Raw genomic sequence first — 23820 nt, 5'->3', positions numbered from 1 at the left:
CCTGCATTGGCAGGCGGATTCTTAACCACTGTGCCACCAGGGAAGTCCCACAAAATTGTTTTGCATGAAGTTAAAGACAACTAAGTGCCACTAGAGCCATCTTACGGAAAAAACTGAATGAACATTTTGGCCAACCCAATAGTTCATGCCCTTTGACCTTTAACTTTTGGATTATTCCTGTCTTCCAGGCCAGGTATGTTCTTGAGGTTTCAAGATAAATATGACATATTCTTAGAGCTTTAATCTTCACTGAAGGAGAAGTGGGGGTGGGAAGATAAGTAATTTATCCGGTAACTTTTTATTTAAAAACATATCCACAAAAAGGAATGGCATGCAAAAATGGGTTAAAAGAATACAATAAAGACAATTTTACTCTTGTAAGAGCCAGTTTGGTCTTTAGCTCCAGATTGCATGCATAGTTTCTCTGCCTCTAGGCTGGTGATTCTTTGCATTTAGCTTGCATAAACATCATCTGAGGGAATCTGTTAAGAATACAGATTCCAAGGTCCTAGAGATTCTTTTTTTTATATATATAAATTTATTTATTTATTTTTGGCTGTGTTGGGTCTTCGTTTCTGTGCGAGGGCTTTCTCTAGTTGTGGCAAGCGGGGTCCACTCTTTTTCCACTCCTGTTGCGGAGCACAGTCTCCGGACGCGCAGGCTCAGCGGCCATGGCTCACGGACCCAGCCGCTGCGCGGCATGTGGGATCTTCCCAGACCGGGGCACGAACCCGCGTCCCCTGCATCAGCAGGCGGACTCTCAACCACTGCGCCACCAGGGAAGCCCGGGGGCCACTCTTCATCGTGGTGCACGGGCCTCTCACTGTCGCGGCCTCTCTTGTTGCGGAGCACAGGCTCCAGACGCGCAGGCTCAGTAGTTGTGGCTCACGGGCCCAGTTGTTCCGCGGCATGTGGGATCTTCCCAGACCAGGGCTCGAACCCGTATCCCCTGCATTGGCAGGCAGATTCTCAACCACTGCACCACCAGGGAAGCCTGGTCCTAGAGATTCTGATTCAGTAGGGCTGTGGTGAAGCGTAGAATCTGTTTCAGGAAAAAAACTTTTGGGAGATTCCAATGTAGTAGTGGTCCAAAGAGCTAAGAGGCCTTACCTTAAGGATGGATACTTCAGAAGTTTCAGAAAGCAATAAATTTAAAAGGGAAGTCCACAAAGTGAAACTTAGCAACATTTCTTCATTAAAAAAACCCTCACTTTTTGCATTCCATCCCTAGTGTCTCTGAATGCTGCCAATTTGACATATGTTCAAACTGTAGAGATTAATTCCAGATTAGTACTGTGCAACAGGCCAGTTTTAGAAAAAATCCTTGAGAAATTCTTGTCAGATATATTGCAAAAATGTTTGCTACAGGAGGCTGTCCTGATTCTGGTTTTCCAACTAAGTTAGGATCTCACAGCTTTTTTTGGTTTCTTTTAATACATTTACATTATCCATGAATGCATAATGCATGGCTTGGAATCTGGCTTAGAGTTGTTATCTGCCTCTAAAAAATAGAATTCCATTTATTGCCTTTGTATCTTTTAGGGATTTCTGGCCTCTCCAGCCAAAGATCACCAGGAATAAATTTGGGTTTACTGACTTGCTGCAGTAAGGGAGAATACTCACCAGGGGAACTGTGAGATGTCTCAGTTAGAGGGTGTCAGAAATGACATAGGATTTGGGCTTGTGTTTGGTGATTTGGGGAAAGTTCAAGGAAGTGGGCCATTGCTCTGCACTGATGTTGGCAGGAAAGGGTGATAATTCCGACAGGGCATTTTAATTCTTATCTAAAATACAAGAAGAATGGGGTGAGGCTAAAACTGACAAGTAAAGAAGTGACAGTCACTTATAACAGCCAGGATTAGGGGGCTGTTTGGTCATTTTTGTGGTTTGGACAACGGTCATTTTTTGTGTTCAGACGTGATTACAAGGGGTCTTTTTTTTTATCAGGGGCACAATGGCCTTGGCTGATGTTGGTGTTCTGTGAAATTGTTTCACGTTCTACTGGGGAACACGGTGGTCTAGCTGTGAATGCTAGGCCAGCTCGGGGCTTTCAGGGTGAAGACAGAAATAGGTAAAATGCTATTATATAAATGAATGGGATGTAGACACTTTCAAAATGTTTGGCAATGGCTTTGTGCTGACAAGGCTGAGAGGCAGCTACGTGTGGGGGGAAAAGACTGGGATTACCTTTCCTATGTAGCCTATAATTGCTGTGTGAAGCTGACAGTAACAATCGTAGCTTCCATTTGTTGAGCACCTCCTATGTGCCATGAAGTGTGTTGTACTAGATGCTTTACACATGTAGAGCACCTTTGCAAGTCAAATCTATTTTGAACATCCCCATTTTACAGGCAGTAACATTCCTGGAACCAGCTAGTCATTAGGTGGAATTGTTGGTGTATTGAGTTGGACCCGTTTGGAGTCTGCTCCATTACATCAGGATGCCTCTGTTCATAACTTTGGTGTCTGTAGGTAGAGCAATGGAGATACAGTATATACTTGGCAGGATTGTTCTGGGATTTGAATGCTATCATCTCTCTGAAAGTACCTAGCATAGTAACTGGCTCATGGTAAACAAGTCATAACTAAGAGAGTTCCTTCTTTCAGCAGAGTGGAGCTGTCTCTGACCGTGAGTACAGAGTTGATTAGTAGCCTGTGTTGAGTGACTCCAGATAACTTTAACCTGCTACTCACAAAAAAAGCCTGAAAAAATTCTTAGTATCACAGAATGAGAATTTTAGAGCTCCAAGATGTTGTCAAGGGACTTCCCTGGTGGCGCAGTGCTTAAGAATCCGCCTGCCAATGCAGGGGACACAGGTTCGAGCCCTGGTCAGGGAAGATCCCACACGTCGCGGAGCAACTAAGCCCGTGAGCCATAATTACTGAGCCTGCGAGCCACAACTACTGAAGCCTGCCCACCTAGTGGCCATGCTCTGCAACAAGAGAAGCCACCGCAATGAGAAGCCCATGCACCGCAACGAAGAGTAGCCCCCATTTGCCGCAACTAGAGAAAGCCTGCACGCAGCAACGAAGACCCAACACCGACAAAAATAAATAAATAATTAAAAAGAAAAGATGTTGTCAAGGTGCTTTCTTACAGATAAGGAAAATGAAGCTTAGAAGGGCAGTTGATGGCCCAGTGTCACACTTAATCGCTGCCAGAGCAAAACTGAGACCCCAGTTCTTCCCACTCCTAGGCCCTCTGGTTTTTCAGGCCACAGAGTTGCTTCTCTTCAGGAAGCCAAGCGTAGAAGTCACATGGCACCGGGCCCCAGTTTGCTGGTTGGCCGCCCTTACCAGGCTAAGGGATCACCGCTCCCGTTTCAGGTGTGGGGTCCTCGAGCTCTGGTCTCAGGCAGTAATTGGAAGGATCCTCTCCCTTCTTGTTCTGTAATCCTACTGTGAAAAGTCTCCAAATGCTTTTATTCAGTACAGTCAGCAACTTAAGGGTTTCACCACTAGTTCTGGCAGCATGGTTTACGGGAGTTAGTACGCGAGTTCCGCACCTGGTGGAGAAGACCGAGGAATGCGCGCAACGGATTTTCCTGGCAGAGAAAAGGACCCGGGATCCCGCCTCCGCGGCCCGGCCGGGGGCTCCGCCCCCAGAGCGGAGAGGGCGGGGCGTGCGGTGCACGCGCGCGCGCGCGGAAGCAGGAAGGGCAGAGCTAAGGCGGGCGGGCTGGCGGGCGCGCGGGGCGGGCGGTGCAGTGGCGGCCCTACCATGTCGGCGCACCAGCGAGGCACGGAGCTCGGTAAGGGCCCGCGGTCTCTCTCTCCCCTCTCCGTTACTCCCGGTCCCCTGTCTCTTCGAGCCTCGCGCCGCCCGGTGCCCTGGCCAGGGGTCCCTGGGCGCGTGCTCCCCGGGGCGGGAGGCGTAGGCTTGGGGGCCGCACCTGGGAGACACAGCCCCTGCGCCCGTGGACCCCGCAAACCTTGACTCACAAGCCTTATATTTATAAGCGGAAGGAATAGGAATGGATTAGACTTTTATCTTCCAACTCATTAGCTCACCTGGTTGCGAAGAACAGCAACAGCAAAAAAACCCCAAAGACCCCCAGACAAACCAGATGAAAACCTCCCTTCCACGCTCCTAATAGAATTATCTTGTGCGATTTAATGCCGGGTTTCCATAGGTAGTTGTTAACACAGCCGTATCCCCAGAGTGATCGTGCTGTTGGAAAAGTTGTCTCTGGACTATGTAACTTAATGTAAATTGTATGATTTTTAGAAGTACAGCGACTTTTAAAAGTGCTTGGATTATTTCCTCATTTATTTCATTTCATTGATGTTCTAAAATATTTCTGGCAAGAAAACTTAGTTTTGATTTCCCAAAATGTGAAAAATTCGCAATTCAAACATAGCAAAACCATGATGGAGCCAAAGGTTAAGGATCTCAGTTTAAGTATTATAGCTTGCATATCGGTATCCTGGATCTTTAGTTTAGCTCTGTGACTTTGGGCAAATAACTTAATCACTCTGTGCTTAAATTTCTTAATCTGTAAAATGATTATAATAGCACTTACCTCATAAATTGGTTTGGAGATTAAATGAGAGGATGTTAATTGTTTGGCACATTGTGAGTACATAGTAAGTATATAATAGTATTATATATATATAGTAAGTATGTAATAGTTTACTAGGTACTCACAATGTACCAAGTAAGTATGTACAGTAATAGTGTTAAAAGGTGAATTCTGTTTTTAGGGGCCAGTTTTGAGAGAATTAGCTATAAATTGTATGTAAGTCATACGGGTACACTTTTTTCTTTAAAAGTGACTGTTCTAACTAGAGTCTAGGCTTCATGAGATGGTCCAGAACTTTTGTCGAATGGTAAGAGCTTGTCTTTTTAAAGGCAGGTGATTTCCTCACCGAACTGATTCGCCTTTACTCACTGCCCTTTAGCAGGTTATATTTTAAACTCTAGTTCTATCTTTGGAATGTGGACTTTAGTAATAAAGGAGTTCCCTAGATTGGAAGATCCAGAAAGATGGTGGATGGGGGATAGGGATGGGCTGTGGGTCTTAGTCATCTTGGTATCTTCAGGTTATGGCTGCGTGACTTTGTTCGCCATTTGATGCACTGTTATTTCCCCAAAACTTAGCAGTTTATTTTTCTTTCAAGAAACACAAACCTTTTTCTCTTTCTTTTTCTTATTGAGGTATAGTTGACATAGAACTTTTTTTACTTTATTTGCAAGAATTAGAATCACATCCATTCATTTGTTGAAAAGTAACAGTATAGACAAAAATCAATTGCTATGTAGAATAATAGTAAATGTGATTTTTATGCAGCTATTTAAATGATCATTGTTTTGTTTTATTCTCTTTGTTTAAATAACATCAGATATATTTCTAGGGTGTTTTTCCTTCACTGGTATTAATCATTAATCCAGACAGAGATTTGGCCTAAAATAAATTATTTGAAATATTTATGTACTAGGAAAAAAAATCATTCAGTATTAATTTATGCAGTTTATTAGTTGATGCCTTTTATAGAGTTTTCTAATTAAAAGTCTTTTAAAATAAACACTAACTTTTTTAAAGAAATAAACTTTTATTCCCTTATTACGAAGGAATTCATGTTTATTGTAAAAATTTTAGAAAATACAGTTGGAACAAAACAACTAAAATTATTACTGATACAGTCACTAATTTATATTGTAGTGCATGTATATACTTCTTGTTAATAGACTTTTTTTTTAATAAATAGGTTCATTTGAGACTGAATCTGACCCTCATGATAAAAACTTCAAGGAAAACATTCTTTTATGGACTCATTGGACATGAGAAAGAAAGAACAGACCCTCTAATGTTCATTTTTATGTCAGTGTTTAGTGATCAATCCTATCTGTTTAAGATATTTTCTACTTAAAACATTAATTTCTGATTTTCTCCAACTTATACATAAAGCTAAAAACCTCTTTTTCTTTGGGCAGTGTTTGCCATTAAGTGGGTAGGTGACAGCTGTGTCCTCCTATGGAGAAGGCTTGACCAGTTTGGAATCAGAAGGAAAAAGAACCCTAAATCTGGTCTAGCTCCAGCCTGTGGCTTTGGCCCGGCTACTTGCTTTCTTTGAACAGTAGATCAGCGGTTCTCAGAGTGTGGTTCTGGGACCTACAGCATTAACGTTAGGTGACAGCTCATTAGAAATGCAAATTCTCAGGCCACATTGATCTCTTAATGAGTCAGAAACTCTGGGGGTGGGCCCTGGCATTCTGGTGGTTTTAAAGTGGTTCTGAAATGCACTCAGATTTGAGAACCACTGGCTTAAAGATCTTTAGGGCTCTATGGAGTGCTTCTGGCCCTTTGCATTCTATTAAAATGGACCGATGATGTTCTTTTCCTTATTCTGCTAGACGCTTGTTAAGTTTTGCCTAAAATGTAGGTGCAACAGGGGCAGTGGTCTTTCTTTTCTTCATTGATGTATCCCAGGCAGTTAGGATAGTGTCTGGCACACGGAAGGCCCACAAACATGCCTGCTGAATGCAGGAGTGAATTTAGAACTACTCCTTGCTTGGGAGCACTGGGGTGTCCACCTGGGCCCTTGTGTGTGGACAGGTGCTGTGCAGTCTCTACCTTCTCCCTCTTTTCTGAATAACGTTACAATTCAATTTTGTTACTTCTGTCTTTAAAGAGATCTCAAGAGGCTTACGAAGGATGTTGGCAGTGTGGCTTCCTTTCAAATGTGATTTTCTTTGGAGGCATCTGGAAAATGGGGGTGTTTGTATTAGGTGACTTCTAAGGGTCTCTGCTTTGTATCTGTCTGTATATCTGTAAGGTCTTGTGTTCAGAAAGGAAATTTACAAAGATAACTGAAAAACAGAAAAAAACTAATTGAAAACTGATTTTTAACCGGGACGGGATGGGGACAATTCTACGAATTTCCTGTGTTGCAGTAAAAAGAGATTGTTTTAGGCATATATCCACAGTTGGAATGATCAGGGACCATGATTACTGAGGAATGTTTTGCTCTGTAGGGGCATTTTTTGTAATCCAAGTCAGAACAAACAGAAGGGGCAGTTTATTTGCTTAAAATACAGATAAACGAGATCAGTTCTGGATTAGTTGCCAAACCAAGAAGGAAGACGGGATTTTGTATTTTACAAAGCACTGTTATTCATCCAAAAAGTAGTTATTGAGTACCAATTGTCAACTGGGTAATATTAACCCTGGGCTCTGGGGATACAAGATGGACAAGGGTAGTCCCTGTCTTCACAGAGCTAGGTCCGATCCCTAGCTGGGCATCAAGTCAAAACTACAATTAAAATAAGTGCAAATGTGATATGCAGTTACTTTGCATTTATTTTTGTCTATTTAAGAAATTAAATAGTTGTGCCTGAACTGTACCTTAAATGAGTTGCCATAACAGAGTTCTGGCCGTCTTGGCCTTGTAACTTTTATTTTCCCTTTAAGAACTTAGATGAGAATCAAAATGTAAGTAGCTCATTTCTGCCACTTGTGCTAAGGCATAACTTTGGTGTAGAATGCTTCTGATTTTGGTGGTGGTAATTTTTCCACTGCAAAGTTATCTTAGAAAAGTTAAAAAAAATTTTTTTTGACTGGAATCTTAAACTTTAAAGTTAGGCAAAACATGGGTTGCTTCCACAATAATTCTTTATTTAACACTAGACACTATGCCTAGGTGCTGGGTATAATGATGGTGGTTACCATAGAGCTTTAGTTTTGTGCCAGGTACTATACTGAGTGCTTTTTGCATTATCTCATTTAGTCTTCACAACAGCCCTGTGAAGATTTCATTATGATCTCTGTTCTACAGATGTGCAAACTGAGGTATAGAGAGTTTGAAGTAACTTGCCAAAAGCCAGTTAGGCAGAGCTAACGTGGCAGAGCCAGAATTCACACCTAGATGGTTTGGTGCTAACACTACGTGCTTCACCACTGCAATTGGTCTATATGTGCTGCCTGGGGCACTCGATCTGTGATGTAAGAGAAGGCAAGTCGATAGCTAGTGAATAATTTTACTGTGACTTTCTTAGCTTTGATTTGCCTGTGTCTGTGTGAAAGATTTTTGTTTTATTACCGTAACCTATCTCTTTTTTTTTTTAACTTTTTATTTTATATTGGAGTATAGTTGGTTAACAACGTTGTGTTAGTTTCAGGTGTACAGCAAAGTGACTCAGTTTTATATATATATATATACACACACATGTATCTATTCTTTTTCAAATTCTTTTCCCATTTAGGTTGTTACGTAATACTGAGCAGAGTTCCCTGTGCTATACAGTAGGTCTTGTTGCATAACCCACATCTTAACCATTGCAATTTGTTTGGGGGAAGGTGAAGTTTATCCTGAGGGAGAATGGAAATATCCAAACTTTGGTGGATTATGAGAGTAAGCTTAGATGTAACTGAATAAGAAAATTTCTGGGGTGGCATCTTAAAGCCAGCCTTCCTCTGGGATTTCTTCAGGTAGGTGTGCTGATGTGCCTCAGAGCATCATGGGGTGGGGACCTGGGAGTGAGCTCCAAGCGGTCAGGTTTTTTTTTTTTGTCAGTTGGTTTGTTTTCTTTTTCTTGTCTCTCTGTATTTTTGAAAACCCCAGCTCTCACACTCTAGTCTTTGGGCTTACTTTGGCTTCCTGGGTTTAAAAAACAATCCTGTCTCTTGATGTGATCTTTAGGTGTAGAAAGAAAAAGAAAGAGAGAGAGAGAGCGAGAAAGAAAGAAAGGAAGATGGAGAAAAATTTTGATAAGTATCTTTTGTTGATTTCAGGTAACTTTTTTGTCTTTTTTTGGTTTGTTTTTTTTTTGGATTTCTAATTTTGGGACCTCTTTTTATAGTTTCCTGAGAACTGGAATCTCTTTAGTTATAAACAAGGCAGTTTAAGGAGTCTATAGATTTCAGGTGAGAAACAACCTGAATTACCTTTCCAGAATCCCTTTTGTTGTTTATTTTTTGAGAGACAGAAGGGCATTGAAGATTAGGTAAGAATAGAATTGAAAATTATTAGATTTCTGCAGGGGATTTCCCAAGTGGAGTTAACTGGAGATTTCCTCTTAACTGTAAAATTGATTTGTGCCATATTTTAAATTAGTGTGGATTTTATATCTGAATCCAATGTTTTTTCTCTTTAATACTTAGTATATGTATATTTCTTTAGGTTTACTGTGATACTTTTGCAAACATTACCTCTTTTAATTCTCCCAGTAATCCTTTGGGGTTAGTTGTTATTTTCACTTCATAGGTAATGATTCAAATCCAGAACATCTGAGTACAAGGTCTTTATTCTTTGCTTTACGCCATAGCTGCCTCTGTGTGTATATGTAATATTCTAGGTACTAGGGAAGAAAGATAATATGAAAATAATTTTTTATGTAATTCTGATCTTACACATGATGAATTTATTATCTTCCACTGAATACAGGTATCCCACTGCACTTGGTGACCTTACGCCACTTCACTTATGAAATGCCTGCATTAGTACCTGTTTTCACTAACGGAAAGAAATTCAAAAGAATTTTTGCTTTTACGAAAAGTTACTAGACCTACTAATATAGGTCTTCCATAAAAGCGAAATGGCATAATGAGAGCTTTCGGAAAGTGGGTGATACTTCTCACTTTGTGACAGTTCGGCTGACCAAAGGTTCCCCAGGAGCCCTCTACTTTCAGATAGTAGGGGGAACCTGTATTGATTATAAACCAGAATAACAAAAGTTTTTTTGCTGTACTTTTTTGTTTTTTTTTAACTTTAAAGCAATGTCAAACTTTTAGGGAAGTTGTAAGTGCAGTAGAAAGAACTTTTTCCTTTGAACCACCTGAGGAACACGGTTGACTGACACGATGCACCACCACCCCTGGATACTTGAGTATTTCCTATGGGTAAGGACAGTTTCCTCAAAGGCTGCAACAACCCTGCAGTCCTCAAAGTGAGACCTTTAACGTGGATACATTATTACCATCCAATCCACCAACTTCATTCACGTTTGGCCAGTTGTCCAAACAATGTTTTTTATTTCAAAAAGATCCGTTTCACAATCATATGTTGCCTTTAATTGTCTGTCTTTTTAGCCTTCAGGCTGAAATGATTGCTCAGTGTTTCATTGACTTTTGCAGCATACGGGCCAGTTATTTTATACGATGTTCCTCCGTTTCTGTTTGTAGTGTTTTTTTCGTGGTTAGATTCAGATTATGCATCTCTGGCAGGAATTTCACAGAAATGATGCTGTGTTCGTCTCATTGCATCCTGTTAGGTAGCCCATGATATTGACTTGTCTCATTATTGATGGTGTTCATTTTGATTATTCGATTAAGGTGCTGTCTCCTAGGCTTCACTGCTGTAAAGTTACTTTTTAACCTTTGTAATTCATGTGTATTTTGTGTGGTGGTACTTTGAAACTATTTAAGTACCCTGTTCCTCTGCAGATTTTCAATTTATTTATGTTTGTTTATATTAGTATATATTTGAGGTTTCCTATTTTTTCCAAATGGGTTGTAATTGTTACTATTATTATTTAATATTCAAATTGTTTCGCTTTTGCTAAGGGGAGCCCCTTCATCCTAGCTTCTCTCTCTTTCTGACGTGTACCATTATTTTTGAAGTACTTCATTCTTTTTTGGCTTAACAAGGTGTCCCAGGCTTACCTTATACTTCCCCTGCCCCAGCACTAGAGTCAGCTCTTTCTCCAAGGAATGTTTCTTTCAGTGGATAATGGTATTTAGATGCCACGATCTGGGCGGTGGGTATGCACATGGTGACTGGAATGTCTCTGCTCCGAATCCCCTTACTTGGTAGAGCTAGAGAATGTGTACACACACACCCCCACACGTTTACTTCTGTAACTGTCTACTCATCATCTGTCTATATCTCTCTATATAGTGAAAACCAGGAGTCAGACTGATTCCTCCAATTCCAGTACAATACCACGGATTTGTTCCATTTTTCTCTCTTTGCATATTTGAAACCCTTCACGTGCTGGGCTGTACATACTCCACGGCCAGTAGACATTCTTCTGGACTTACTCAGGTTCTGACACTCTGAGCTGGGTACCTTCATCCAGCCTGGGCTCCAACTGCTTGCATCAGGCTGCCGCCCACATTGATACCCCCCAGCAGGTCTATGGCTCTCTGGGCCAGGCTGCCCATCCACGTAGATAGCCTCCTTTTCCTGCTTGTCTCGACTCCCATGTCTGGCTACCCCTTCCCTTCGTGCAGACACCCTCTGTGTTGCGATTGGACTCTGGCCTACCCCCTGTGCTTAAGTGCCCCCCTAACTTGTTGGGCTCCCATAGCTCACTCTGGGCCATAGTTAGTCCCCCTCCTCACCTGGCTCAAATGACTCCCACCCTCCCGTGGTGGGGGGTTAGGACAGTTGTTTAGGAGGGGAGGGGACCAGAATGCATTTAAAAAATTTATTCTTATGTGTTATAAATTTATACACATTTAAAAAAAAAAAACCCAAAACAAAGTAGAGTTCCTGCTGTTCCTGGCACTGGTTACTTGTTGCTCGTGGTAATGGCTGGGATACCAGAGTGACCATAGCCTGGTCCCTGCTTTCCTGAAGCTTACAATCAATGAAGGGACACTGTCATGTACATCATCACAGGTGGATACAGGTGACCATATAGAAGTAATCAGATTGGAAAGTGATGGAGGAATTTACAGGTAGTCCAGGGGAGGGTTTTGGAAAGGATGTTTTTGACAGGGAGTAGTTTCTGCAAAGGAACTTACCCAAAACAGCCTGGCATGTTTCATTAACTATAGGAACCCAATTTTCAGATTTCTAGTGTAATCTTCTCATTCTGTAATGGCTAACAGTAATATTTTAGTGAAGAAAGAAGAAAAAAACCCTTCGTATTCTATGTATGAAATTCATCCACAGAGTCAATATAACGATCGTGTACGCTTTTAGGTTTTAAATTGGGCATCCTTTTCTGAGCTCAAACTTTGATTTTTACCTTAGAAGTCTTTTACCATTTGCTTATAAGCATGAGTGATGAGACTGTGTTTTATTATTCTGATACTGTTTTGGTAAACAGAAAGAACTGTAATCATTTGGATTTGTTGTATAATCAAATAAATAAAAGTTTTCCATGGTGCCTGCTAATTAAAAAAAAAACAAACAAAAATTTTTTTTAAAGCATCTGAGCTCTGTGGATTTTAATTGTTAGGAGGGAACACGAAGTTCAGGCGCTCATTTGAAATGGGATACCTCTGCCGGGAAAGAAAGACTAGTCAACGAGACAGCGGAGAGAGCCCTGGAGGATGCGATTTAGACGTGTCACTAGAAATTGTTTAAGTGGAGAGCGCTGGCCCTTTTAAAACGCTGCCTGTCACTGGAGGATTGGGTCACCTTGAAATGTGTTCATCTTTGAGTTAAAGGCATAAAAAGGCACTTTGAAATTTTTCAGTTAACTTTGGTGTGTGGTGTGTGTGCATCTGTGGATGTACCACTCCTCTGCCTGCCTCAGCCATGAATAGTCATTTCCCTGGAAACCAAAGTGGTCGCACGGGAGGGATAAATGTTTCATCTCCGCTCCAGCAAACTATACAGATTTGTAAGTGTTGAGACTCTCCCGGGCTGCAACTTCTGTCTTTGTAGAGTCAGGCCTACTTCCTCTAAAGCAAAGTCTGAGATAAGAGCAGCCTCTGGTAATTACTTCCTAAAAAGGTGCTACTTAAGTGGTGCTTTGGTTCTCCTGGAATGTGGTTAATAATGTCAAGATTGTGGTGTTTAATGTCTGGTAAAAATATCCAAATTAACTGCTCTTGTAATTCAGATTCAGGTAAGCTTTGCAACTGAACACCTAGTGGACACAACTCCTGCCCCATAGCCACAAGGTAGAGGTGTGTTTGTGTGTGTATGATTTCATTGTGTCTAACATTTGGCGTTGAACTAGATGTCTGGCATGTTTAAGGTCTACAGACTATTATATTATCTCTGATGTAGAGATCCTTGTATAAACATTACTTAGGAATATGTCAAACACTGTTTCCTAGGGAAATAAATAGTGTCCGCATTTATAAAACTACCTCTTTTTTTTTTTTTAAACATGTCACCGTTTCACAGCAGGAAGGCATCTTAGGTATCAGTCTCCCAGATAATACCTTGTATTACAGACGAGTAAATGGGGACCTAAGGAAGGTAAAGCTATGGTCACAGGGCTGGTTAGAGGCAGTACTGGACTTGAGGCTCAGGCTCTGTCTTTGCTGATTTATTCCAATACATTGCGGTACCTCCATTTACCATTAGCTTTGTAGGAGCTCCGCTGGGTTCTGGCCCTGAATCAGGATCACCTGAGATGCTTGCTAAAAATGCAGATTCCTGAGCTCCACAATAGCTTTCCTTAACCATATGAGAGGAGGAGCCCAGGAATCTACATTTCACAAGCTCCCCAGATGGTTCTCATGAACACTGCAGATTGAGAACCCTGCAGTAAGCCAGAGTGACCCAGATCAGTTAGAGTTTCAGGGAATCTTCCGTTACTGTATTCAGTTGGCTTGTATCCGCATACAAGCGGGTTCCGCATCCCTGAAGGGCTGATTGTACCGTGCCATTTTCTGTAAGATATTTGAGCGTCCATAGATTTTGGTATCCGTGGGACTCCCGGGACGAATCCTGTGGATACTGAGGGACGACTGGATTACTTTTTTTGAGAAATCCTTTCTCTGTGACTTTTACCTTTACGTTAATATCTTTTATATGTCATAGTTTTTTGTATTTGGTTACCAAAGCTTCTGCAAGCAAATCTGGGGACAATTTAGCCTTTTATTTTCTAGTCGAAATACGTCACCAAGCGTGCAAAGCATGTTGTGAAGGCCTATCGGAAAAATCAGGAGTGTAAGGCAGTTAAGTAGGTGTATATATCTGAAAAGTGCATTGTATCCGAAATGGAGCATATTTTATTCAAATAATGCCGTGGCTAAATGGAAAAATATAGTCCAACAGTGGTCCTGATGATGATTTTGGAGACTTAGCCGAGAGTATCTTCTCCACGGTCTCAGAGACTGGAGGGCGCAGACCCTGAAGATCCCAATACCCACAGATGTGCTATTGTCTACCAGAAAGGGTAATTTAGTTAGTTTTGTGGTGGGAGAAGGAACATATTCATATTTCCTTGGAGACTATTAAGTTGGTGTCGTGGACTCAGGGAGGAAGGGGACAATCCTCTGTATGTTTGTATTTGGCAGAGCGGTTCCAGCTCCGTATATGTTGGCGTTTTGGGGGGAGATTTTTTTTTTTTCTTCCGTATTTAGGGAGAAGCCGAAATGCTTCTGATAATTTCCCAAAGAAACAAGAAATGTATTCTAGTCTTGTATCTTTATAAGCAGAGTTTATTTTCCTTTTTCAAAAAGTTTCGGCTCTTCAGGAGGTAATTATTATTATACTCTCAAACCCTTCCATCCAGCACATATGTGGAGAGTACCCAGTGCGGACTCGGCACCATCCACGTCTTTGTGAAAGAGACGAGGGCCACGGAAGGTGGGAGGCCCCGCCCTTGAGAAACTTGTCTTCATCAAACTTTGAAGTGTCACTGGGAAAGCACAGAGCTTTACTCTTGCCAAGGAAAGCAGGCTTTGCTCATCCTTGGGATATGCCGTTGCCCTGTTTCAAACAATGAACCCGTCAACATTGTATTGATATTCATTCCTAACATTTAAAACTACTGTGGGAAATCTCTTGCATGAGGCAGAGATCTCGTATGGGTTTTATCAGTGAAAACACCTCATGGATCTGGCTCCAGGAAGAGAAAAAATCACAGTTTCATTCTGCAGCTGAATATTGTTTGACTGGTTGTAATATTATGCCAGTAACTACATAAAATAGAGAAGCTGTGGGACTTAGTGATTAGCATGTAGAGTCTAGACATTAGGCATTGGTGCTGGTAATACGGAAGATGCCTCAGACAAAAAGCAGACTTCTCTCTGCTTCTGAAAGAGAGTTAAATTGTTTTGGTGCCGACAAGAGTACGTTTACATGTCAAGTGGAATCAGGCATCCTGTGGAGTGAATGTCGGGGGATCTGTACCTGGCCATGTATGCTTCACCCAGTGCATTGTGGTTTATCAGGAAAGGATACAGGATTGGGACCCAGGCATTTTGGTCCTTTCTCTGACAGCATCTGGCCATGTGACCTTGGGTAGGGGACTCCAGTGCCCTGGCTTGTGCTTTCCAAATTGGTGAAACAGACATATGACAATGTTCGTTGATCTGTTGTAACAGATGTGCCACTCTGGCGGGGGCTAAATGGGAAGTCTCTGTACCTTCCACTCAGTTTTGCTGGGAACCTCAAACTTCTCTAAAGAATGAAGTCTATTGAGAAAACAAAACAAAATACAGTCACATGATCTCTGAGAGTCCTTCTGAAGTTCTGAAGTTCTTTGAGTCTTCTGGTCATTGCTTAGAGTTACCATTCTGTGGAACTGTAGGTCTGCGATGGTCTCTGTGCTTGGAATTCATACCTTTCCCTCCTTCTATGGTCATCACATTCCTCCCGGGCTTTCAAGGCTCTGAGTTCCAGTGATCAGTTTTTATCCCCCACCCTGCATTCTGTGACGATTGGACACAATGAAATACATTATTATGTATTTTCTTTCTCTCTAGATGTTTCATGAATGTACATCTGGACTTCACAGGTCTTTCACACAAGCAGAGCCTTTTGTTTTGTATTCATTCCTCTGCATGGCGGAGTATTGATCATAGTCTTAGTGTTTCATTCATAAAAAATACCTTGTAGATTCATCTCTTCCTCTTTTCTTCTGTTCCTACACTTCGCTCATTCTATCGCATATCTAAGTCATGACAGTGGTCTTTCTCATCTGCCCCAGGAAAATCCATATTTGATTAAACTTTTCCTTATAGTTTTTTACTCAAATAGAATAACAGCTTATCTTCTCATATTTGCTATTTTGATTATTTGGCTCCTTTAAGATGTATTTCCATTTCATGAAAAATATAAAATCTGACTTAGTCAAATTAATGTAATTGCGGTCTTTAGTAGAAAGGCGTAATTGAATTGGGGGGACAATCAAATAGTGCTGTCACCTACTGTATGGCTTAGGGAACTCTGCTCAATATTATGTAACAACCTAAATGGGAAGAGAATTTGAAAAAGAATAGATACATGTATATGTATAACTGAATCACTTTGCTGTACACCTGAAACTAACACAACATTGTTAATCAACTATACTCCAATATAAAATAAAAAGTTAAAAAAAAGGAATGAATCATTTAAAGTAACTGAACCATATATTAAAAAAAAAATAGTGCTGTCAGGAGGTGATGAATGGGTTTAGCCACATAGGAATTCTTACAAGACTGGAAGTGGAAATGTCTGTTAAAATCTGTTAAAGTTGCATGTCAAATAGTTGAATTAAGTAAATATGCTTTTCACTCTAAAGATTTTATATACGGCATCGTAGAAGTAGCTTGAGTTTGGAATCATAGAGAGCTGTTTGAATCTTAGCCCTGACATGTGCTGTGTGACCTTGGATAAGTACTTTAGTCTCTGAGGTTCAGTTTCCTCATCTATAAAATGGACCTGATGTCTTCGTGGCAGAATTAGTGTGAATATTCAATGAGAAATATAGTTACATCACGCTTAACTTGATGAGTGACCAATAAATGGTAGCCATTATTCCAGTAATCTTCCGAAAATACAGCTTTCATTGTTTCACCTCCTCTGTTAAAGGCTTGCTTCGTTTCCTCTGCTGTTCACTACTCATCTCCTGAGGTCCTTTGCCTTGTCTTATGGCACCTACTGATTTCTGTCCTGTGTTTGCATGTTGTAGTGATGCTTTATATAATAAGCTGCTCGAGGGTAGCATCTGTGTTTGTTGGGTCTCTGTGTCCCTCATATTACATAGAACGGTAGTTTTCATGGTGCCTGTAATTGTTTGTATTAGTGTTTGTTAAGTGAATGAATAAAGAAGCATCAGTGCCTTTTCTAGCAACTTACAATGCCTGTTGTGCGAAGCCCAGACATTTTGCTCTCTCTTTGAGGATCCTGGATCATTTGGCCTGTTCCTGTTACCCACACCTTCCTCCTTGGAGGTCAAGCTTAAATCCCTCCACTCTCCTGAAACCTTCTCTTATTTCTCTTGTTTAGTAGATGTCTTTTAAATTATTTTGATTTTTTTTCTCTGTAACTTTGCTTCTCACCATGTTGATTACCTTTTCCTTAACACCAAAGATGATAACTCCTACATAAGAGGCATACCTGCCTGAAAACTTTGGAAAATGAATCAGTGTGGAGGTTTTACTCTTTCAAAGTATGAATGAAAAATGTTTAAAATTTATGCCATTTAGGATGAAATTTTCCTAAACTTAAGTATCTTTTTTTTTTTTTTTTTTTGCGGTACGCGGGCCTCTCACTGTTGTGGCCTCTCCCGTTGCGGAGCACAGGCTCCGGATGCACAGGCTCAGCGGCCATGGCTCACGGGCCCAGCCACTCCGCGGCATGTGGGATCTTCCCGGACCGGGGCACGAACCCGTGTCCCCTGCATTGGCAGGTGGACTCTCAACCACTAAGCCACCAGGGAAGCCCTAAAAGATGTTTTTGCCTAATAAGTAGTATATAGTCATCATAGAAATTTTAAAAAAATGTATAAATAGAATGAAATTAAACTTGCCCACTATCATACCATGGAGAAGCAGAGCTCTGAAGGTTTAGTCTCTGTGTGAAGTAGAGTGCACTGGGTAAAATTTAATTGTTTTCTGGCGACTTGGAGGCTCGTCATTACAAGCATGTTAAGTCCTTGTAAGCACTCTGTATCGTAAGTACTCAGTAAATATTAACTTTTAGTAATAAAAGGTATAAATGGACTCCTGAGGCTTTTAGAGCCACTTTTCTCTAAAGTGCCTGGGCTGCTCTGCTTTTTTCTGGTTCACTGAGTGTATTTTTAATAAAGTTTTTGATTCCTCTCGTGTGATCAGGATGTCACTCTTCTGCTATGGAGATCTCCACCTTCTGACTTGCTGTTTTGAATATGCACTAGGCTAGAAACAAGAGCATCGAGGTTTCTAGAATTGTGAGAAAACTAAGAGCAGGAGGGTTCTGAGTGGACGTTCCAGCGGCCTTCCACAGTTGGGGTCTGCAAGGGAATTAAGCCTTAATGCCCTAAGGCATCCATCATGTATAATGAAACAGTTTTTCCCTGATGCATTTGGAAGGGTACTAGTTCTCTCCTGGGAGGAATGAGAAAGTAGTCATTCAGATTTATTATTTGTTCTCTGGTTCAGATGAGGAACTGTGGTTAAGAAAGGCTAAGGCTCTCCAGTGAGTCGGGTGCATAAACGCCATCTGTGATGCTGTGAAACCTCTATTCACAGATCAGAGCCCTTCTCCTTTTTTTTTTTTTTTTTTTTCGCGGTACGCGAGCCTCTCACTGTTGCGGCCTCTCCCGTTGCGGAGCACAGGCTCCGGACGCGCAGGCTCAGCGGCCATGGCTCACGGGCCCAGCCGCTCTGCGGCATGTGGGATCTTCCCGGACCGGGGCACGAACCCATGTCCCCTGCATCGGCAGGCGGACTCTCAACCACTGCGCCACCAGGGAAGCCCGAGAGCCCTTCTCTTTACTTAGCCTGTGCTTCTTGGTGACATGCCAGAAAGGTACAGTTGCTGCTTGCCTGATTTTTTTTTCAAACAACAGTTAGTTTATCTCGTGGCACCAGTTCTGTGTTGGGCTCCTGGAGTGTTCTTAATAAATATCTGTTGACAGACCAACTGACTGTTTTTCACCTTTTTATTATGAAGCTTTTCAAACATTCATAGAGATGGAGAGATTGTGGTAATGAACCATACACCTATCCCCTAGGTTCAACAGTCATAGTTTGCCACACTTGCTTTACTAGTCCCCCTTTTTGCTATAGTATTTGAAAGTAAATCCAAACTGACGTCATACCATTTTGCCCCTACTACTTTGATATATAGCTCTAGAAAACCGTATTGTTACAGAACTACTTGATCATTATCATGCTGACAAAGTTAACCTTGATTTGCTTAGAATATTTTGAAAGGGAGATGTTCTTGCTTTCATTAAGATGGTACTATGAATACCATTACAATGAAAGTTAATATTGATTGAGTCCTTAAAATATACAAAATCATATAGCTAAGTACATGCATTAGCCTGTACTTTCTTCCTCCCCACAATTTTATATAGTCAGTACCATTTTTTTTTTTTTTTTGCGGTACGCAGGCCTCTCACTGTTGTGGCCTCTCCTGTTGCGGAGCACAGGCTCCGGACGCGCAGGCTCAGCGGCCATGGCTCACGGGCCCAGCCGCTCCGGGGCATGTGGGATCTTCCCGGACCGGGACACGAACCCGTGTCCCCTGCATCGGCAGGCGGACTCTTAACCACTGCGCCACCAGGGAAGCCCTAGTCAGTACCATTTTTATCCTGATTTTACAAAGTGAGGGGGCTGGGTTTTGAGAGGTAAGGCATCTTGCCTATAATCGTATAGCTGGCAAGAGTGGTGGGCTGGGACTCAGCCCTAGTCTGTGTGACTTGGGAGACTGCTCTTAACCTGAGAGCTACCTTGCCTCTTTATATACTTATTTTTAATTTTTCATACTTACGTTTGTTATTCTTCATAAAACCTCACATTCCATATATGACCAACTGCTAATTACCAGTCTTAATTGGAAACCAATGAAGGTAGACAGGAAATCTATAGATAATCTCCAAATGTTATTTTAATTAATAATTTTAAAATTCTTACTCATTCTTCTTATATAGGGGTTTAAAAACAAGAGACAAAAAATGATTACTTTAAAATTCAACTTTTTATATATTTATAATTTGGATTATATGGTGGACATGCCATGGGCAAGCAATGAGAACAGGAAACGGCCAGGGGCCTAGAGCGTCCTGTCTGGATCATTAACCCCTGGGTAATCAAGGGTTTAGCTGGGGTTTAGCTGGTTTAGCTGGTTTCATCAGCTGGTGTTACGGATACTGCTTATGGAGCAGGGGAAATTCTGCCTCTGGGGCACCTGCCTCTTGCTGTGAGCTTTCCCCTGAGCTGTCTGTTTGGAGGGTGCCTTTCCCCTTGTTTAAGAGCTGTCTGGGAGAAGAACAGAAAATTCCCTTCCCACCAGCGTGTGAGAGATTGATGGCGTAACGAACCACTTTTCCTAGGAAAGTTACCTTTAATAAGTACCAAGGAATGACAGCTGTGCAATTTGAAACGTTTAACCAGAGGGAACACTGGGTGGTGGGGAGCCTTCTTGCTCTTCCCGAAATCTTGCCATTTTGACTTCTGTCCACTCTGCTGGGTATAGCTGGCCTTACGTAAGTCTCTCAGTCTTCTAGGTCTGTAGCTGTTGAATCCTCCCCTGCAGACCGGAGTCGCCTTGTCTGCGAAACTTGGACCAGATCCAGCTCCTGTGGCGAGCTGACTCAGTCACGTGACTGCAACAGGTGCTTTCAGTTCTGGAGCAGGCGGGGTGGGGGGGTAGGGGGGTGGATTGGGGAGGGGGGTCTGTGTTCCTGGGGTGCACCCCCAGGGGGAATGCTTCCCGAGGAGCGTGGCTGCAGAGATGCTCTTGTAGAGCTGACTCAGCCTAACTTCCGAGTTGGCAAGTCTAATCACTTCTTGTTTAAAGTAGGGGTGCTGGTGCTTTCACGTTTTTGATGACTTGTCACAGAGCACCTCAAAGCACCGGCAAAACCAGCCCCCTTGTTAAAAACCTGTGCCACAAAAGAACTTCTTCCCGAAATTGCAGAAGGCTATCACGTGCTGCCTTGGGAAGCAGTGTTTTGAATCAGCACCCAGCACGTGGTGATTGCCACTCGAATTCAGTTTTGAACAGAGGTTCCCAGGCAGTGTTGGCAGTCACGGTGCTCCATAATGTGACGGGGTTGGTTTGTTGGTTTTGGAAGGCAGTGTCAACTGGAGCCCTGTCTGCTTACAGTCAGGGTGTTTTATTTTATTTTATTTTTTTAACATCTTTATTGGAGTATAGTTGCTTTACAGTGGTGTGTTAGTTTCTGCTGTGTAACAAAGTGAATCAGCTATACATATACATATATCCCCATATCTCCTCCCTCCCACCCTCCCTATCCCAGCCCTCTAGGTGGTCACAAAGCACCGAGCTGATCTCCCTATGCCATGCAGCTACTTCCCACTAGCTATCTATTTTACATTTGGTAGTGTATATATGTCCATGCCACTCTCTCACTTCATCCAAGCTTACCCTTCCCCCTCCCCGTGTCCTCAAGTACATTCTCTACATCTGCGTCTTTATTCCTGTCCTGCTTTTTTTTTTTTCTAGATTCCGTATATATGTGTTAACATACGGTATTTGTTTTTCTCTTTCTGACTTACTTCACTCTGTATGACAGAGTCTGGGTCCATCCACCTCACTATAAATAACTCAATTTCATTTCTTTTTATGACTGAGTAATATTCCGTTATATATATGTGCTACATCTTCTTTATCCATATTTTAGCACGTTAGATGCCTGCTGTTTTAGGGGTACAACTACATCCCAAGCTCCTTCTGCATGTGTTTAAATATATGTATTTAAACATAGATAAAGGCATTACTGGAGAGTGGGCGACTGTGGTATGTAGGGATGTGGAAAGCGTTTGATATTTTCTGCAAATAAGAAGGTAGTGAGAAGATGATAGAAGGCATGTATGGTACGTACAGTAGCTATGCAATAAATGTTTATTTAAAAAATTTTTATTTTTCTTTCAAAACTTAGTTCACTTTGGGTTCAAAGGTTGATCTCGTGTCCCAGTTTGAGAATTTGGGTATGTAGTTCGAGACCATCCAGATTAAACTTTTCTGCAAATAAATACATATGTTGGGAAGTGTAGCCTTTTATTTATTTTTTTTATTTTTTTCTGGCTGCGCCGCACGGCATGTGGGATCTTAGTTCCCCAACCAGTGATCAAACCTGGGCCCCCTGCAGTGGAAGTGTGGAGTGCTAACTACTGGACTGCCAGGGAAGTCCAGTATAGCCACTTTTTTGAAAGGAAATTGGCCTTTGAAGTCAGACTGCCTGGGATTCAAATCCTGATTCTTCTACCCATGATTTTTGAGTTTTCACACCTAAAACAACGTGGTGAATAAAAGCTAGGCCGCAGGGTGAAGATTAAATGAGGCATTACATGTAGAGCAGCAGGCATGGTGCCTGGAACGTTGTGAGCTACAATAAGGATTACTTACCCTTCTCTTTACACAGGATATAATAGGAATGTTGGAAAGTTCTGACCTCAGCACCGAAGAATAACTGATTGTGAACAAGGATATTTGCCAACTGGAATATAAAATGGGGTTGTGAGGGAGAAGTTCAAAGGGTCTAGGGCAGCTAGAGCCCCAGTGTGTACTAGAGTGTAATGGGGTTGAAGTTTGTACTCAGTACTACCTTTATAGTGATTTGCTTCCCTTCATATGGAAATATATTAAAGGTAGTTATCATTGGGGGCTTTTCCCCCCAATGGGAATTTATCCATCCTAAGTTCTTTTATTTTTTAAATTTCTATTTATTTATTTTGGTGATCAGCGTTTTTGAAAACTGAGAAATAGCCAGACTGTAGAGTGTTTATGGATAAGTCTCATTGGTGCCATCCTATGACTATTTTAGGTAACTAATCACAGACAAGTGCTCATACACTATTACTTGAGAACGGCGATATTTTTTGGTAAAAGTGGACATTGGTTTCAAAATCGAAATAAACAAATTTTAATAGCAAAATCGTAGTGATTCTCCAGAGGTCATTTAAAAAATATTTGCCTAAAAGGTGAAGTGTCAGGAATAATATGAACTCATAAACTTCCATTAACATATTTATTCTTTCTTTTTAGGGGGGAGAGTAACATACTTATGTAAATTTAAAGCAAGTAGTTTTTATTATTATTTTTAGTTCTATTACGTAGCCTTTAAATTATGCTTATGATATTTTGATAGGATTAGTTGTGTGCAGGTCTGTTCTAGCATGTAAGGATCCTTGCAGACCCTAGCTTGTGTGACTAGCACGACGTCCAGCATGGGTAGCAGCTTTATGAATAATGTTTTCTATTAAAAAAATAAAATGCCCAGAGCATTTTGGGATGCTTTCAGATTTTAATTTAGGAAAGTCTGTAATCAAGTCTGTCATCGAGAGGAAAGAGTTAAATAGGTTTTCTCTGAGGCTCTTGGCTCCTAGAGTAATTAATCAAATCTTCCCAAAGGACTGAGAGGTGGATCTTTACCAATAGGGGGCCAAAGTTTTCCAGCTGCTTGATGAACTTCTCCGAGGTCTAACGATCGCTTCTGAACACTAGGCACACTTAGGGGCTTGGAGAAACTGTTTAGAAGCTTTCTCAGAGTACATTGAATTGAAAGGCTAAGTATTTGGAAATCCAGATGTGGTTTAGTAAGTTTGATGATGTGTCTTTACGAGAGTGTACAGTAGAATGGTAAAACCAAGATCTTCGCAATGAAATGTCTTGTAATATGGGAAACTGTTAACACATTTATTTAAGGTGTTAATTTGTCTGAAAGACATGTGGTTTCCAAATTCGACAAGCATATACGAGCCCATGAAGGTTCCTAACTTGCTTTGCCTGGCAAAGTAACAGGTATAGAGACTGAAGAACCAATGCTTGATTTAGGCTGATAGAGTGAGTCTGTGTTGTAAAGGCAAAAAATAGCCTAGGTAGATTGTAAAAGAAAACGTAAAGGGCTTTTTGTCTTCTTCCTTCTTAGATTTTTTTCTGCTATCCTTACAAAGCAAAGCGTCTGGGATATGGTGAAATGTCAGTTATATTGTAAGTCCATGTGTTAAGGCTGAGTCCAGAATGTGAGTTCTGGTGGTCTATAGAAAGGAGATGCTGCGCCTTTTAGGAGTACAATGGTATACTTTC

The 23820-nt window shown here is 41.4% G+C and overlaps 1 protein-coding gene across 2 annotated transcripts in view; it reads left to right on the top strand.

Moving 5' to 3' along the window:
* The first annotated feature begins 3649 nt into the window (after window positions 1-3649).
* Window positions 3650-23820, top strand: part of DERA (deoxyribose-phosphate aldolase) — a 115641-nt gene continuing 95470 nt past the window's right edge. For both annotated transcript variants that reach the window (XM_060165352.1, XM_060165350.1), the window contains exon 1: window positions 3650-3752. In XM_060165352.1, the coding sequence (XP_060021335.1) occupies window positions 3722-3752 (31 nt within the window). In that variant the 5' untranslated portion in view covers window positions 3650-3721. The remainder of the gene's footprint in view (window positions 3753-23820) is intronic.

The sequence above is a fragment of the Lagenorhynchus albirostris genome, chromosome 11 (assembly GCF_949774975.1).
Source record: "Lagenorhynchus albirostris chromosome 11, mLagAlb1.1, whole genome shotgun sequence".
Lineage (NCBI taxonomy): Eukaryota > Metazoa > Chordata > Mammalia > Artiodactyla > Delphinidae > Lagenorhynchus > Lagenorhynchus albirostris.
This window is presented reverse-complemented; position numbering and strand designations above follow the sequence as displayed.